General features: G+C 56.3%; 1 protein-coding gene across 1 annotated transcript in view; it reads left to right on the top strand.

Annotated features, from left to right (window-relative positions):
* Positions 1-17,500, top strand: part of mast2 (microtubule associated serine/threonine kinase 2) — a 127,929-nt gene that overhangs the window by 99,624 nt on the left and 10,805 nt on the right. Inside the window, 9 exon segments of the mRNA XM_064333637.1 lie at positions 5,245-5,320; positions 6,032-6,052; positions 7,587-7,665; positions 8,226-8,380; positions 11,609-11,684; positions 11,970-12,179; positions 14,649-14,750; positions 16,071-16,203; positions 16,859-16,926. Coding sequence (XP_064189707.1) covers positions 5,245-5,320; positions 6,032-6,052; positions 7,587-7,665; positions 8,226-8,380; positions 11,609-11,684; positions 11,970-12,179; positions 14,649-14,750; positions 16,071-16,203; positions 16,859-16,926 — 920 coding nt within the window.

The following is a 17,500-nucleotide window of genomic DNA, read 5'->3' as shown; positions in this document are numbered from 1 at the left end:
ACATGCCAATAGAACAGGCATACTGATGAAACAGATATGCCAATAGAACAGGCATACTGATAGAACAGGCATGCTAATAGAACAGGCATACTGATAGAACAGGCATGCTAATAGAACAGGCATACTGATAGAACAGGCATGCTAATCGCTCAAACCCGTGCTCTGCTTCCTGAGGGCATTTCTCTTCTCATACAGCATACCAGTCCACAGATTCCATCCTAGTTGTGCTGTTTAAGTAGCAGGATGCTGAAGGCCATTTGGGAGTGAGGCTAAAGCTTTGGTGCAGACGGAGCAGCCTGGCTGCTCGTTCAGCTGTTCTCTTGGCTACTCTCGGCTGCTCTCTTGCCTGCTCTCTTAGCTACTCTATTACTATTCTCCTGGTTGCTCTCTTATTTGCTGTCTTAGCTAGTCTGTTGTTACTCTCTTGGCTTCTCTCTTAGCTGCTCTTGGCTGCTGTTTTGGCTCCTCTCAGCTATTCTCTTGGCTGCTCTCTCGGCTGCTCTCTCTGCAGTACAGGTGTGGTGCGCAGTGTCTCCATCCGCAGTGCTTTTCCATTTCACCGCCCGACAGCACCGCTCTTCACCAGAGCATCAGAGAGCCCGTCAGCCTGTGTCAGGGCTCAAGTGGCTCTCCAGAACAGACAGGATGTTTTCGCAAAGACCTTGTGTGTGTGTGTGTGTGTGTGTGTGTTAGTTACACTTTGTCCATCACCAGAAAGAGCAGAGAGTCTGTGTGCAGTACCTGTAGGTGTCTTCTGACAGCAGGACTCAAAGTAAAGCTTGCATAGAGTGAGCAGTTAATTAACGCTCTAACGCACACACTGACTCACACACTAACGCACACACTGACTCACACACTAACGCACACCCTGAATCACACACTAACGCACGCACTGACTCACACACTAATGCACACACTGACTCACACACTAACGCACACCCTGAATCACACACTAACGCACGCACTGACTCACACACTATCGCACACCCTGACTCACACACTAACGCACACCCTGACTCACACACTAACGCACACACTGACTCACACACTAACGCACGCACTGACTCACACACTAACGCACACACTGACTCACACACTAACGCACACCCTGACTCACACACTAACGCACACCCTGACTCACACACTAACGCACACCCTGACTCACACACCCAACCGGGCCCCTGGGTGCCCGGATGCCAAGCGATGGCTGTGGAATTCTCGTGTCAGTGTGGCCCTGAGCTAATCTCTCGGAAGGCGTGTCCACCTGGGTGTGATCGCTCTGCTGTGGTCAGGCAGGCCAGCTATTCCTGTCTCCTGCATTCCTGGAGCCTGTGCTGGGCTCTAATCACACGTTAGCCCCAGCTATGTCCGCCCCCTCCCGCCCCTCACTCTCGGACCAGAGGGGGGTATGGGGGGGGGGGGTAATCAGCAGCCGTGCTGGTTTAATATCAGAAGCAAATTGTCTCGTCTCCACGGTGATGGCCTGCCCATCGGAACAGTGATCTTCCTGCCCTGGATTTTTGTTTGTCCGTGCGTGATGTGCGTGCGTGCGTGCTTGTATCTGTGTTTGTTTGAGGGTGTGTCTGTGTCTGTCTGTTCTGTCCGTTCTGTGTCTGTTCGTGTGTGTGTTTGTGTGCGTTTGTGTGTGCGTGTGCCTGTGAGTGTGTGTGTAAGAGTGAGTGTGAACGTGTGTGTGTGTGAGTCAGCCTGTGTGTGTGTGTGTACAGATGAGGCTGTAGCATGGGTATTAGCAGTGCTAATGGCCCTGCCCTCCTCAGCCAATCACAGGGCTGTATCGATCGCTCTCCCGCGCCGCTGATGGCTGGTCCTCCCGGCTCCAGCTGGGAGATTGGATTTGTGCTGCGGCGCTCCAGAGCTGAGCCGAGCCGCTAATGCCTCTAAACAGAGGCCAGGGGGCCAGGGGGCCAGGGAGCCAGGGAGCAGCTGCCCGGGGAGAGAGGAGGGACCTGCTACAGGAGTTAAAGCGCGCTGGTTATGGGTCCTAGCTAGCCCCTTACTGTAGCGCCCCTTTGGGTTTTTAAATAGCCACTCCTTCTTCGTGAGAGAATAAATCCTCAGTGCAGTGATTGGACGGCAAGGTGAGCATTCATGGAAGAAGGTGCCAGGGCTATGAGCGGCGTGGGCTCGGGTACGAAGAAGAACACCTGTTTTGCTGGTACGTGTTCCTGTGGGAGTGAATGGCTGACCTCGTATCTTGACCGTGTCGGTGCCGTTGACTTGCATTGAGACGGGCGGCTGAAAGAGCTACACTAGCGTAGCGCCAACCGCGCTAGTGCTAGTGAGCACCGCCTCTCAGCAACACCAGGAAGTGAGCCTCAGGAACGAAGCCCAGTCTCTGCCGCTTAGCACGGCTGCTAGCAGCGCGGGCGTGGCTACGAGCTGAGCAAGCTCCCGTGAATCGAGCCCCCTCAGGTCCACACCCTCCTGCCCTGGGCCTAAGCGTACCGCGGCACCCCGAACCTCAGTGCGCCTCCCTGTGGGGAGTCGGGGGGAGCGCAGCTTATTAACGGCGTGAGCGGGAGAAGTCGGGGAGATAAATCCAGCGGCGCACTCCCCGCTGTGTGGCCTTTATTAACAGCTGCTGTGCGAATGCTAACGCCGCGCTGCGGTTTGCAGCCGCCAACCGCTAATAAAGCACTAGCTCTGTGAAATAAGCTCCGCCCCCTGCGCTCCGCGCGGCTCTGCTGAGGTAAGGTATCCGGCTGTAATGACCACCGCTGCTGAGGGACCCTGTTTATGGCCTCTGTACTGTAGGCCGGGTCAGGGGTCAGGGGTCAGGTTACTGCTGCAGGACTGCTGGACTCTGAGGGCCGGCTGAATGGGGTTCGAGTGCTGAGCAGGAGAAAAAGGCCTGTGTGCTGAGATTACACAAGGTTTTACTGCCCCCCCCCTTCCCCCTTCCCCCTCACCCCTCAGCCCCCCCACCCCGGGGCTGATGCCATCCGTGTCTCATTCCCTCATTCCTCAGTCACATCCCCCCTCCCCCCCCCTCCTCCCAGCTCCAAAAATCCCGCCTTGTCCCCCGCTGTAACCCACGGCCCCTAATGAAGCTGATAATGGGATGAAGGTTTTTAACATCACACTGAAGATGACTGTCTGATTGGGGGGGGGGGCGGGGGGGGAGCTGAAAAGGGCTCGGTGCAGACATGTTTAATTCCTGTTTGAAAAGGCTCCATTAAACGCAGGTACTGTGCAAATGCCCCCTCTCTGGTGGCTGACACTCCTGCGCCTGATAAAAGGTCAGCCTGGTATTTGCCGAGCACTGGCGCTGGCTGCTGATTGGTCGAGGGGGTCAGCTGGGCCCGGGGCAGTCACACGGCGATGGGGGCCAGGACGCCGCGTGGAGGGAGAAGGTCAGCGTGGGCCGCTGCTGTTTGCGCGGGCTGGCGGGGGCTGGCGGGGGCTGACAGTGAGGGAGGGGGGCAGGCCACCCTCGCACCCCCTTTGTTTGATCTCTCTGAAGCCGCGTCGGTGTGCAGGTGGGCTGGGGCTGCGCTCTGCATGATAATACACTGTGTGTGTGTGTGTGTGTGTGTGTGTGTGTGTGTGTGTGTGTTGCGGTGCGTGTGGGTGTGTGTGTGTGTGTGTGTGCGTGTGTGTGTGTGTTGCGGTGCGTGTGGGTGTGTGTGTGTGTGTGTGTGCGTGTGTGTGTGTGTTGCGGTGCGTGTGGGTGTGTGTGTGTGTGTGTGTTGCGGTGTGTGTGTGTGTTGCGGTGTGTGTGTGTGTGCTGGATCTGGCCCTTTAATGTGTCTCTGCTCAGTGTGCAGAGGAACATGCTCTCATTTTTCTGCCGGAGCACACAGCCTCCCCGTGATGTCACACCCGTCCTGACACACACGCTCACGCCGCTCCCCTCTCCCTGCCTCCCCCCCTCCCCCCCGGCGGCGCGAGATGGATCCTCTCTGTTTACTCCACGCCTCCCGTCCTCAGCTCCGCGCTCCTCCGATCCTCCATCTGGATAACGTTCATCCTTAGAGTGAAAAATGGCCGCCCCAGCAGCAGCACTGGGGGCAGTGCGTTTAGGCTGTTTCAGCGTGAACGCGGTCCTGCTGCTTTTTTTAACGCTCATTCTGAGGCCCGAGCCGCGTTTGAACGGAGCCCTCTGACAGGTCCACGCCGTCCTTGGCGTGTCGCGTCCCGGTCCAGCTGCGCGCGGCGGTGCCTGGGAGGGGGGAGCGTTTGCTTTCTGACAGGGAATTATGCGCTTATTAATATGTAAGGCACCGCGCTGGCCTTTGGGGGGGGGGGGGGGGGAGTGTGCATAATTAATACAGAGGTGTCGAACCCGGGTCCCGCCACGGTTCCTTACACAGCCAGGCGTTGGAGCCCCATCCCCGATTGACGGGGGTGATTAATGACCCCCCCCTCCGTCCGTCCGCCCGGGGTCCTCTGCGCAGCGAGGCTAACGACGCGGCGGGGACGCGCGACGCCATTGGACGGCTGCCGGGGGCTCTGCGACGCGTTTTCGCGGGAAGTCTTCTCGCGCGTCTCGTTTAACGCGTAATTAAACACCCCGGCTCAGCCGCCTTCCATTCCACGCCTCCCCGGAACGTTCTGCGCCGGCCCCAGTCACGCGCCGTGCGCCGCGGCTTCCCGTCCACTAGCCGCCCTTTCTCGGAGAGTTTAAGAGCGCGGGTTAATCCCGCCAGCCTCGCGCTGCGTCTCTCAGCGTCTCTGTGCTGACGAGCTGGAGAGAGCCGCTGCTGTTTGGGTTTCCTTTGTGTCGCCTCAGACGGCCGTGCTCTGCTAAATAAGAGGCTTCGGTCAGGATGGCGGTGCGTCTCCACTCCCCTTCATGGCATTTCGTTGATCAGAGTGCTCCCATCTTGTCTGGTTGTAATCCTAAAAAATCCTTTTACCTGAAATAATGTAATTATGTATGTTGTTGTCTTCGTATTGTGTTTTATTTTATTACTTTTACTTTTATTATCGTTCTTACTGCTATGGACCTGTGTGTCTGAAATAAAGTTAAATTGAATTGAATTGATAATTGAAAACACAAATATGGTGCGCAGTGAGAATGTGCTTGTGGTGTGGTTTATGGGCAAATACATGGACGGTCCATTCTTGTAACTACTATGAGTTTTGTCTCTCTCAGTCAGGAAGCTGCTTCAATGCCTTCTCTTTGGGGGGGGGGGGGTTCTGAGGGGTGTTGCTCTCTTTCTCTAGATACGCTCTTCAGTGTGATGAGCTTGAGTAAAGTCTTCCTTCCTCTTCCCGCAGTGAGCAGCCCGCTGGACAGCCCCCGGAACTTCTCCCCCAGCGCCGGGGCCCACTTCTCCTTCGTCCCCGCCCGCAGGTGAGTGCTCCGAGCCGCCACGGCCGCCCGGCGTCCCCACGCCGACCTTTTCCACCGTCCTCCCCCTCCTCCTCTCCAAAATCTCCCCCTGAATAATAACCGATCTGCTCTCCTTATTAAAATATAATTGGAGCTCTTTTGTTAGTAACCTCCAGAGGATTCACTGTGCTGGAATCTTATCTGGGATCCTCTTATCTTCCTGTGTCTGTGAATAATGAATGCTGATTGCGGTTGATGGAGGGTGAGCTGGTAATTAAAAGCAATAAAGATTAAAAAAGGATTTGCAAGTTTTTGAATTCAAATTGGATGGGAGAGGGATGTAAGTAGTATCTCGGTGTGATTTTGTTTTTTTGCGATAAAGCACCTTTTTTTTCTGACCGGAATGGAATTTCGGATTGAAGGACTCCCAGTGAGCCGGGTTTTTTGATGCACTAGTGCCACCCAGTGGTTAGGTGTGTAGCTGCGCGTCGGTGACAATGACGCTAATCTCTCCTGTCAGTGTGGAAATGGAATGGTTCCGTCGTGCTTCTCACGGACTAAATAAATGTGACAGTGTGTGTGTGTGTGTGTGTGTTTGTGCGTGCGTTTGGGGGGGGTGCATCTGTGTGGCTGAGAGAGAGAGAGAGAGAGAAAGGGGTGGTTTGATTGGCTCATATTTCTGAGGTCACACTGTTGCTACGTGGCGCTAACACTGTCCTCTCTCCCCCACAGTCACGGGCACAGGGCAGACAGGTAACCCCCCCCCACATCATCTCCTCACCACCTCACTTCCTCCTCCTCCTCCCCCCCCCCCCGCCCCCTCCCTGCATGGCTGCCCACCTGGAAAGTCTACATCTTACAGCATCTGCTTACTGCTGCTCATGTTTGTCTGTCTATCGGATGTCGCCTTTGTAGACCGTAATTGAAATGCAGCTACGCGTTGCGGTGCTCATACGGCCCCCCTCTGAACCGAGTGGGGGGGGGGGGGCACAGATTGCTTTTTTAATGGCCATAGCTCTTTTTAATATTCAGGACGTTAGCCGCTAACGCTGAGCGCAGTTAGCCGCGGCGCTCCTGTGGGCTCCTCTGGGGCTTTCGTAGCGCGCTCTGCGCAGCGTCTGAAGCGTTAGAAACGCCTCCGCGATTCTGCCGAAGTCTCACGGTTCCTGCGTCTAACGCGATTAAAACGTGGGATGAGAACCCGCGTCCGTATTCGCACGTCTGTTTAAAGCCATCAGGAGCTCTCTCTGGTCCGCTTTAGGCGCTGGATAAGGAACATTGCGTACCCCTTCGTTAGTTATACAGTCATTATCGGAGCTCCCAGGAGCGTGGGACATGCCGTTAGACAGTCCTGCTCATTTCACAGGCTGCGTACGCCTCACCCGTTCCACAGCCTGTTGATTGGTTCCTGGATTCCTTCTGATTGGTTCAGTGATCTGCCGTTGGGAAGGAGCTCATCAGCAGCCGCTGGGTTCGGTTGTGGCGGTGATGTGCTTTTCCCAGTGAACGCTGCCCCCTCCTGGTTTGTGAAGGGAACGCAAGGTGCTCGATGCATGTCTCCTCTGGTTTGGTTCCTTCTTCAGGAGTCGCTGGACTTTGTGTCGTTACGGGGTTCCTGCTTTCCCTGCCGTGTCATTTCCTGCCTGTAACGTGTTTGCATGTGTACATGCGCCGCGTGGCTACGTGCTTGCTATGAGTCTACACATGTGCTGTTTCTCCATTTCTACTGTGTCTGTAAGTGTGCTGCATGTCTGCGTGTTTACTGTGCGTCTACATGTAGGGTGTGGCTCCCTGTCTTTCACTAAGGATGGGCTGTGCCAGACTAACTGTGTTCACAGAGATTTTTGCTTCTGACTTTCAGCACCACCCTGACTGAAGAGTCTCAGGAGTGAAGGCTGATGATGTTTATTTTAAATGATTATTTTTTTGATAAAAGTTTTCAAGTGGAGGGGATGCTGCCTCTTTCAGATGAACTGGTGTCAGTGCTCCATTATAAACCTGGTGCTGTACTCCAGTACTGCTGTGTTTTCCACTTCAGTCTGCTTCTGGCTGTTTGACTTCTCTCATTCCGTTTCTCTCTCTCTCCCTCCTCCCCTCTCTTTCTCCCTTCCTCCTCTCTCCCACTCTCTCTCTCTGTGCCACTCTTTCTCCCTCCTCTCCTCCCCTCTCCCTCTCTCTCTCCCCCCTCCCTCTCTCTCTCTCTCTCTCTCTCCTCCCTCTCCCTCCCTCTCTCCTCTCTCCTCTCTCCCTCTCTCCCTCTCTCTCTCTCTCCCTGTCTCTCTCTCAGGACTGACGGCCGGCGCTGGTCTCTGGCCTCCCTGCCCTCTTCTGGATATGGCACCAACACGCCCAGCTCCACAGTCTCGGTGAGCCATTACCACCATTGCCGGCACCGTCAAACCCTGCCCCAGGCTGTGTAACTCACGGCATATTTAGTGTTCTAGGGAAAAGGGAGACGATACGTTTATCACAGACGGTATTTGGAGACATTTTTCTCTGTAGTGCTGTTGATTGCAGTGTGTACGTTCTTGTGGAGTGAAGCAGTGGAGGGCTGTGGTGCTCGTGCAGATCACGGACGTGTCAGTGCTGAGGGAGTTGTCAGTGAGAGCTGAAATGTCATTCACATTGTGCATGAAGGTCGCGTACCTGAGTCAAGAGCTGAGCAGCCGCTGGAAGCGGGCTGGCATTGGCAGTGAATGGGAACAAAGGCTCTTGTGCCTTGGATGCTGTCTAGGCCCGGTTTGAGGACAGGTCCATTTGCCTTGGAGTGTAGGGGTTTGGACAGGGGTCCAGCGGTCCAGGTCTAGGTCACAGTGACTCCCTAGTGCAAGGGTACTGCCACACGCCCCCTCCCCGCCACTCGCCCCCCTCCCTCGCGCTCGGCCTTCTTCTACCCTTGTAATCCCTCCCTCTCTGCTTCTCACAGTCATCATGTTCATCCCAGGAGAAGCTGCACCAGCTGCCGTTCCAGCCCACGGCCGACGAGCTGCACTTCCTCACCAAGCACTTCAGCTCCGAGAGCATCACGGACGAGGAGGGCCGCCGCTCGCCCGCCATGCGCCCGCGCTCCCGCAGCCTCAGGTTAGCCCCCGCCCACGCTCCCGCAGCCTTAGGTCAGCCCCCGCCCCCTCTGCTGTCGCCCCTGCCCTCTCTCCTGTCGCTCTGCCCCCTCCTTTCCTCCGCACTGCAGCCTCAGGTCAGTCCCCGCCCCCTCTCCTGTCGGCCCGCCCCCTCCCCTGTTGCTCCACCCCCTCGTTTCCTCTCCACCACGGCCTCGCTCCCGCAGCCTCAGGCCCCGCCCCTCCCTCCCCCTCATCGCTCACACCGAGGCATCAGGGCAGGCTCCCTTCAGACAGATTTCAGCGTCTCGGACGTCTCTGCTCCTCCGCCAGCCTGCAGTGACGCGTTGACCTTCAGGTCTGACGGGGATTTAAAGGTCAGGCCCGTCCTGGGAGGACAGGGCTGAATGTTCTGAGTGACTGTGACGGGCTCTCTGCTCCATCAAACTGCTGTTTTTCTTGTCTCGTTGGTCTTTGGAGCTGATAATGTGATGCCTCTGAGCTATGAGTGACTCATTACAGCGCTTTGCCGTGTCTGGCCCAATCAGAGTTTGAGACGCTGGCGGGCGGTCCACTCGCTCGTGCGGGTACCGAGCGAGCCTCTCTCAGCGGTACGGACGCCGGAACTCGCTCCGCCCCTCCTGCGCCCCCCCGGTCCCCAGCGGTGGTCAGGGCTCGGTGTGACAGCCCAAACCGGGCTCCGCTCAACGAATCAATTATCCGTGTAATTTCGGCTCCGATGGCACCGGGGTGGCGGTGGGCGAGGGTGGGGATGGTGTGTGTGTGTGTGTGTGAGTGTGTGTGTGTGTGTGTGTGTGTGTGTGTGTGTGAGTGTGGGAGTGTGTGTGTGAGAGTGTGTGTGTGTGTGTGTGTGTGTGAGTGTGTGTGTGTTTACGACCCCCCCGCGCAGGCCGGCTCCTCTGTCACAGTCAGTTAGGCCCGTAATTTCCCCAGCTGCCTCCGCCGTCGCCGCGGCGACGCAGCCGGAGCTGCCGGCCCTGCTGTGCGCGGGACCGCTCTGTTATTTACAGGGACGGCTAATGAGAGGGGCTGCCCATAAGCAGCAGGGCTCCTCATTCACTGTTTAGGGTGACCACAGAAGGAGACACACACATGCACACGGGTTAATCCTTTACAACATGCACACACATACCCTCTTATGCATACGGTATGCACACACACAGTTCACATGCGTAGACATCGTTCATACACAATATACAGGAACAAGCACACAAATACAAAAAAATACACTCGCACACACACTACTGCACAGACACGCACTGACAGGAACACACGCTACTGCACACACACACACTGACACACTGACGCACACACACACACACACACACACACATGATACTGCACACACACACACACTGACACACTGACGCACACGCACACAATCACAGAGAGCTGAGGGGTATGGGCTATCAGCCTGTCGCTCTACACATAATGTATTTTAACGTGCTTCGCTGGGGGAGGGACACAGCCATGCAGGTTAAGTCCTCCTCCGTTTACCTGCTGTTAAAGACGTGTTTGCTGAAACACTGGGGAGATTTTAAAAAATGCTTCATGGTCATTTTTTTATTAGGAATTTCTCTTCCCACAAAAGTGTATTGAACTCTCAGATTGCCCTTTGTTTGAATTCAGTGTGTTATCACTCTGCGAAATCCTTGCACATCTTTCTCTAATGGATAGAGGTGCAATCAGTCTTTTTCTAATTTGACATCTTTTGAGTCTGCCTCGGGCAATGAATCAATCTCTGTCAGAGCCGACCTTTTCATTGGTTTGATTAGAGGTTTTTCATTTTTATTAAAGTGATGTTTGAGAATGCTGGAGAAAGGAGGAATTTGCACATTGATGCTGTCTCCCCGCTGGCTGTCAACCTTTCTGTCAAACTGGTTGGTGATTGGCACATGCATAGCGAGTGTGTGTGTGTGTGTGTGTGTGTGAGAGAGAGAGAGTCTGTGTGTGTGTGTGTGTGTGTGTGTGTGTGTGTGTGTGTGTGTGTGTGTGAGGGAGCGAGTCTGTGGTTGTGTGTGTGTATGAGAGAGTCTGTCTGTGTGTGTGAGAGAGAGGGTCTGTGTGTGTGTGTGAGGGAGAGAGTCTGTGTGTGCGTGTGCGTGTGTGTGTGTGTGCGTGATGAAGACAGCAGCCGTGAAGTTGACATATAATGCCTCGCGTTCTGTCTGCCCCCAGTCAATTAGGAAGGTAATGGTTTTTTTTTCTGGCTGTTGGGGGATGACCTCATGCATTACCTCATTGGCCAGTCACACGTGGGCCTCAGCCCGTGTGACTCAGCCGGCCACATCTGTCTCTGCGCTGATGATGATGCCACTGGGGCCGTCCTCCCCCAGAATCCCCCTTCGTTTCCGCCCCAGCCCCCACACCGGACACGCTGCGTAAACATCAGGCACCCTCTGTGACATCATCGTCTGTGTCGCCTCTGCGCGCGGGAGCCTGTAGGTCCTCCTTGTTTCATTCGGAGGACCCCGTCCTGGCTGGCCGCCCTTCAGAGACGCGGTTTGATGAGATTGAGGGTGAAGGTCGTCCACTGAAGACCGTGCGGTTGGGTTCCAGAGGCATACAGCCCCGGCCTGAAGACCTTGCGGTTGGGTGACAGAGGGGTACAGCCCTGGCCTGAAGACCTTGCGGTTGGGTGACAGGCGTACAGCCCCGGCCTGAAGATCGTGTGATTGGGTGACAGAGGCGTACAGCCCCGGCCTGAAGATCGTGTGATTGGGTGACAGAGGCGTACAGCCCCGGCCTGAAGATCGTGTGATTGGGTGACAGAGGCGTACAGCCCCGGCCTGAAGACCTTGCGGTTGGGTGACAGAGGGGTACAGCCCTGGCCTGAAGACTGTGCAGTTGGGTGACAGAGGCATACAGCCCTGGCCTGAAGACCTTGCGGTTGGGTGACAGAGGCATACAGCCCCGGCCTGTAAACGCTGACCTTTCCCGCCTCTTCAGACGCGTCAAATCAGATCTGAGCCAATGACGTGGTCCTCAGGCCTCCTCTGGAAAGTCCTCGAGTTTCAGAGAGCAGATGGTGAGCGTGTGACCGGATCATCGGCTGTCTTCCCCCCCCCCTCCCGATCCTGACGAATATGGGGTGACCCCCCCTGTGCGCGTGGTCAGCTCTCTCAGGGCGTGTTAAGAGCTGTCAGGTGCCCCCGCGGCGTGGGGCCTGATTGGGCCCCCCCCCGGGCCGCCCGCCTCACCGCCATGTCCCCTGTGTTGTGTGTTGCAGTCCCGGCCGCTCGCCCATCTCCTTCGACCACGAGATCGTCATGATGAACCATGTCTACAAAGAGCGCTTCCCCAAGGTGAGTCCCCACAGCACACATCATTTACCACACTACCGCTACCGTCTGGCGCCATCGTCAGCTGCTTTATGGGATGTCTGAGTTGCTATGGGAGAATTTCAGAGGAAGGTTGATGGTTGAGATCGAGTTTTATTCATGGCAGACCATAGCGGAGCTGCGTTCCTTTCATTTAAAAGTTGGTCCAAATCTGGTCCACATCCAGCTCCACCTGTGATGTATAGATGTTCTCAGTGTGGACAGTTCTGTCGATGACCCTCCCTCCCTTCCCCCCCCACCCCCGCCCAGGCGACGGCTCAGATGGAGGAGCGCCTGGCGGACTTCCTGGCCTCCTCCATGCCGGAGAAGGTGATGCCGCTGGCCGACGGGGTGCTGAGCTTCATCCACCACCAGGTGATCGAGCTGTCCCGCGACTGCCTGGACAAGTCCCGCGAGGGCCTCATCACCTCCCGCTACTTCTACGAGCTGCAGGAGAACCTGGAGAAGCTGCTGCAGGACGTGAGTTCCCCGGGGAGGGCCTGCGCCCGGGGGAGGGCCGGGCTTTAGGGGGGAGACGCTAACCGCGCTCCGCTAGCAGGGACCGGGTGTTAAAGCAGTCAGCCATGTCCTCACAAGCTGCGCTGACAGTGTTGAGTGTGATTTAATGTGATTTATAGGTGTTATAGGTATAGGAGTTGTACAGTAGGTGGCACGCCGCTGTCAGCATTGACGTGTGGAGCGTGGCCATCATTTAGGTCAACTGAACACGCTTACCTCAGTCCTACATACATATCGTGGTGGGTTAATTGAGATTCTGCTGGAGGAACATCCACACATTTTGCTCGTAAAATGTTTGGTAAAAAAGCCGTGCTCGACCGCGCTCGGCTCGTCCCGCTCCCCTGGTGGTCCGCACGTCGGCACCACGGCGATTTGGGAAAGGGCTTTCCCTCGCGCACCCGACTCGACGCAGAGCGGATTCCTTCAGACCTGTCACATGTCTATTAGTCAGAGCGGCGGCTCTGCGTGTCTGTATTAGCTCAATTACAGCGCCCGGGGGGGCTCCGGGCCCCCGTTACTGCTCCCACCGGCCCCCTCCACATCCCACCGGCCCCCTCCGCGTCCCTGGAGTCAGGAGGGGGGGGCTCCTGATTTTAATTTCACGCCCCAGCGCTCACTGTTAGTGAAGGATGAGTCTCTGAGCCAGCCTGCAGGGAGGGAGGGGCGGGCGCGGGAGGGGAGAGGAGAGGGGAGGGGCGGCGAGCGTGTTCGCTGTCTGTTTCGTTTTTGGCGAGGGGGGGGCGGGCGGGCGGGCGATTGTTTAAACGGTCCCACCAGCGACTCCGGTTAGAATCTCGGCGGCGCGGCGCGGGGCTCCGGCCAGTCAGACGGCGCGATGCCGAATACGGAGCGAGGACGATGACATCACCGGGGGAATGCTAATTAGCGGCAGACCCGGCGAAGCTCAGACGCTAACGGCGCGCGCGGCGAGGCGGTGAAACCGTGGCAACGCGGGGGTCGCGCGGGGGATAAGCGGAGCCTTTTTTCGGAAAGATGTCCCACACGTCGTGGCAGAGGAGGCTGGAGGAAGAGGAGATTCTTCATCGCGTCCTGGAGAACCGCACGTGGAGCGCCTTCATCGATGAGGCTTTACCAGTTGAGTTCTCTCTGCCTGCTTTCTCTCCGAGCTTCACACAGACCCTGCTTAGATCAGGCTCAAACTGTGCATTCAGGTAGAGATTTATGCTCTTGTTCATGTGGGTCACATCCACATTCTTTTATAGGGGTCGGCTGTTAAAATATTTGTTATGATGACGAGAAATGAGAAATTGGTTCCTCGGTTTTGTTTTACGTGAAGCTTTGGCTTGGTGTGGTCTGTGGTGCTGTGTCTTTATGTGGTGAATGTTAAAGGCTGGTCCAGGCGCGGTGTGTGTACGCGCTGTGTTTCTGTGCGTGCGGTCCAGTGAGTATCGTGCTTGCGTGCAGCCAGCACCAGTGCAGTTTGGGTCCCGTCTGCATGTCCGACGCCCGCGACTTGGGGTGAGGGGCGGGGGTCTGTAAGCGAAACCCCCCCCCCCGCCGCACCGCCATTAGCAGCCACTGGGGCCAATCTGTGACCTCGCCGGGCGGTCACTCCGTATTCATGACTTCCCCGCCACCCCCCCCCCCCTCGCGGGAGCCGGGGCAGAGATCCAGGGGGGAGGGGTTCGGCGCACCTGGCCACGCCGGGCCGGAGTGCCAGCTCAGCCCAGCTCGTCAGCGGGACCTCCGCGCTGTCGCCCGCCCAATTAGCCACGCCGCTCGTCAGGCTGGCCGCCGTGACCGCCCCTTACTCACGCGCTCCCGTCCCGTCCCGTCCGGGAGCACCCCTGCCTCCCGCCCCCCGCGCCCCTCTGAGGGTTTCATTACCTCCGTAAATTATTCAGCAGCTGATTACAACCCCGGGGCGTCCTGTCATTCTGGGATATTTCTATTAGCAGACCTGTCTGCCCTGTTATTTATGAACCTCCCACACGCTCTCCGCTACGCTCTAAGGCTCTGGAGTGGCATGTGTTTCAGTGGGGTGTTTCAAGCACATACATGTACACACACGCACCCATGCACACACACACTCACATGTGCACACACACACACACACACACACACACACACATACTCACACAAAGCACTTGTTGTTATAGAAACAGGGAGTCCTTTTGGAGAATGCTAGTAATAATGATTGACAGGGCATATGGAGCTGCTGTAGCTCTCCAGCGCTGAATTCTGCTGTGATGTCATCCTCCAGCTTCATTCCTACCGCAGGTCAGAATGGCAGTGAGCAGCAGTGCTGCAGCAGTATAAAAGCTTACCCTACCTTTGTGCTGATGCGATGATGTTTGGTAGTTCTTTTTTCCCTCGCTGGCAGTGCGTGCTGGGCCTAGGGAGCGACCCAGGCCGTCACAGATCAGCGTCGTCTCTAACGCTGCTCTCTGGGTCGCTGCTCCCATTCAGGCTCACGAGCGGTCGGAGAGCGCGGAGGTGGCCTTCGTCACCCAGCTGGTGAGGAAGCTGATGATCGTCATCGCGCGGCCCGCGCGGCTGCTGGAGTGCCTGGTAAGAGACGGGAGCTCTGGGATTGATTGCGGGGGATGAGTGAATGTTTGATTGTGAGGGTGGAAATTGTTGGGGGGATCAGTTTGTGTATACTTGTGAGATTTGGTATTCTTGGTGGCGACTAGTCCATTATTGTGAGGTTTGGTATTGTTGGTGGGGATCAGTCAGTATTTAACTGTGAGGTTTTGGATTGTTGGGGGGGATCAGTCAGTATTTAACCCTTTAAAGTGTAAGATCGCAAGTATGTGATTTAACTGAACATTTTAATCGCAAATGTGTGAGAACACTGACTTAAAATTTTGAAGAGAAAAACAAAAACCTACTCTTCAAACTGGTAATTGTAAGGTTTGGGCTTGTTGGTGGTGATCAGTCAGTATTTAATAGTGAGGTTTGTGATTGTGGGCTGGGGTGGGGATCAGTCCATATTTAATCAAGGTGGAGTGATTATTGGTCCAACCTAGCAGGGCCCAACTGGCTCTCATCCAATCAGCAGAGGGGAAGCTAAATACGAGAGGGTGAAGGGTGGAGATATATTGTAAAATAATTAACTTTAATTCAGAGTGAATGTTGCGAGCGCTCAGTAGATCATATCAGCCTGGTGTACTCTGGGTAAGGCTGTCGCCCAGGAAACGAATGGTAATGGGCCCGCGTTCGGGGTGGGGGAGATTTACATGTGGGAACAGAGCCTCGCAGTTGAGAAATGGCGGAGCTCTCTTAATTACCGTAGCCTAGCGTCACAGCTGCTGCGTCTGCATGCTAGCAGTACTGCGGCGCCGAATTTATCCTCCCCCCCCCCCCCCCCCCCTCCTCGTTCTCAATCACCCCCCTACACACTGCGGCTCTCCCCCTGTCACACCATGCTTCATTACACCCCCCCACCCCCACCACCACCGCCTCCCTCCTCCACACAGGGCGGGGGTCCTCACTAGGGTGTACCCCCTCATCTGTAATGTTGACTGATGGCGGCGGTGAGACACCGTGCAGAGAGAGCGTGGCAGATGTGGAGCTGGGAGAGAGAGGAGGCCGAAAGCCTTTGTCTGCAGTAGCAGGCTCCGGTAGCGCTGAGCTCAGGCTCGATCTCCCAGGCCCGGCTGGATTTGAAGGGAATGCTGTTCCTGCTCTGTCGTGTGCTGTGGCAGGCGCTAAGTCACTGAGCCCTGAGGACGTTCGTTAAGGGAAGTTGTATATGAACGGCGAAGCTGCGGGCAGCGCGGTTAGCGAGCTTTAGCGGACGTCGCTGAAGTAGCTTCGTCTCGACCCGTCCTCTTCCTGCCTGACCCTGAGCTCCACTCCCTCCCCCCCCTCCTCCCCGTCCTGCAGGAGTTCGACCCGGAGGAGTTCTACCACCTGCTGGAAGCCGCGGAGGGCCATGCCAAAGAGGGCCAGGGCATCAAGTCGGACATCCCGCGCTACATCATCAGCCAGCTGGGGCTCACGCGGGATCCCCTGGAGGGTGAGTCTGTCGCAGGGGCGCGGCCCCCAGCCCCCGGGCAGAGCAGAGATGGGGTGCTCTCTCCGCTGGGTCGACAGGTTTAGACCCTCTCCCCAGGGCAGGAGAGCTCTTAGTGCTGTAACCCTAACAGTGTGGGCAGATTTCTGTACAGCATGTCTCCTGTCCCAGCCAGAGGCCAGTCTCTGTGAGCTTGCAGCCCTTTGCTGTCTCCTGATTGGCCGTGTGCTGGGCGCTCAGGTCAGGCTTGTCTTGTGATTGGCTGTGTGCTGGGAGCTCAGGTCAGGCCTGTCTCGTGATTGGCCCTGTGCTAGGAGCTCAGGTCAGGCCTGTCTCGTGATTGGCCCTGTGCTAGGAGCTCAGGTCAGGCCTGTCTCGTGATTGGCCCTGTGCTAGGAGCTCAGGTCAGGCCTGTCTCAGCCTCGTCGGCAGCCTGTCTCGTGATGGCCCTGTGCTAGAGCTCAGGTCAGCCGTCTCGTGATGGCCTTGCAGAGCTCAGGTCGGCTGTCTCGTGATTGGCCCTGTGCTAGGAGCTCAGGTCAGGCCTGTCTCCTGATTGGCCCTGTGCTAGGAGCTCAGGTCAGGCCTGTCTCGTGATTGGCCATGTGCTGGGCGCTCAGGTCAGGCCTCTCACTCTCACCGCTCTGTCTCCCTGCAGAAATGGCCCAGCTGAGCAGCTACGACAGCGGCAACCCAGACACCCCGGAAACAGACGACTCTGTGGATGTGAGTCAGGCTGATATGTACCAGTGTGGATGTGGGTCCAGTGGGGATGTATACCTGTGTGGGTGTGGGTCCAATACTGATATATACCAGCATGGATGTTATGATGTACACCAGTGTGGATGAGGGCACAGTGCCGATATATACTAGTGTGGATGTGAGCTGCAGTGCTGATATATACCAGCATGGATGTGAGCTGCAGTGCTGATATATACCAGTGTAGATGTGGGCACTAGTGCTGATATATACCAGTGTGGATGTGAGCTGCAGTGCTGATATATACCAGTGTGGATGTGAGATGCAGTGCTGATGTATACCAGTGTGGATGTGAGCTGCAGTGCTGATATATACCAGTGTAGATGTGGGCACTAGTGCTGATATATACCAGTGTGGATGTGAGCTGCAGTGGTGATGTATACCAGTGTGGATGTGAGCTGCAGTGCTGATATATACCAGTGTGGATGTGAGCTGCAGTGCTGATATATACCAGTGTGGATGTGAGCTGCAGTGCTGATATATACCAGTGTGGATGTGAGATGCAGTGCTGATGTATACCAGTATGGATGTGAGCTGCAGT

The sequence above is a fragment of the Anguilla rostrata genome, chromosome 4, assembly GCF_018555375.3.
Source record: "Anguilla rostrata isolate EN2019 chromosome 4, ASM1855537v3, whole genome shotgun sequence".
NCBI classification, from domain to species: domain Eukaryota; kingdom Metazoa; phylum Chordata; class Actinopteri; order Anguilliformes; family Anguillidae; genus Anguilla; species Anguilla rostrata.
Note: the sequence above shows the minus strand (reverse complement) of the source record. Positions and strands in the feature narration are given on the sequence as shown.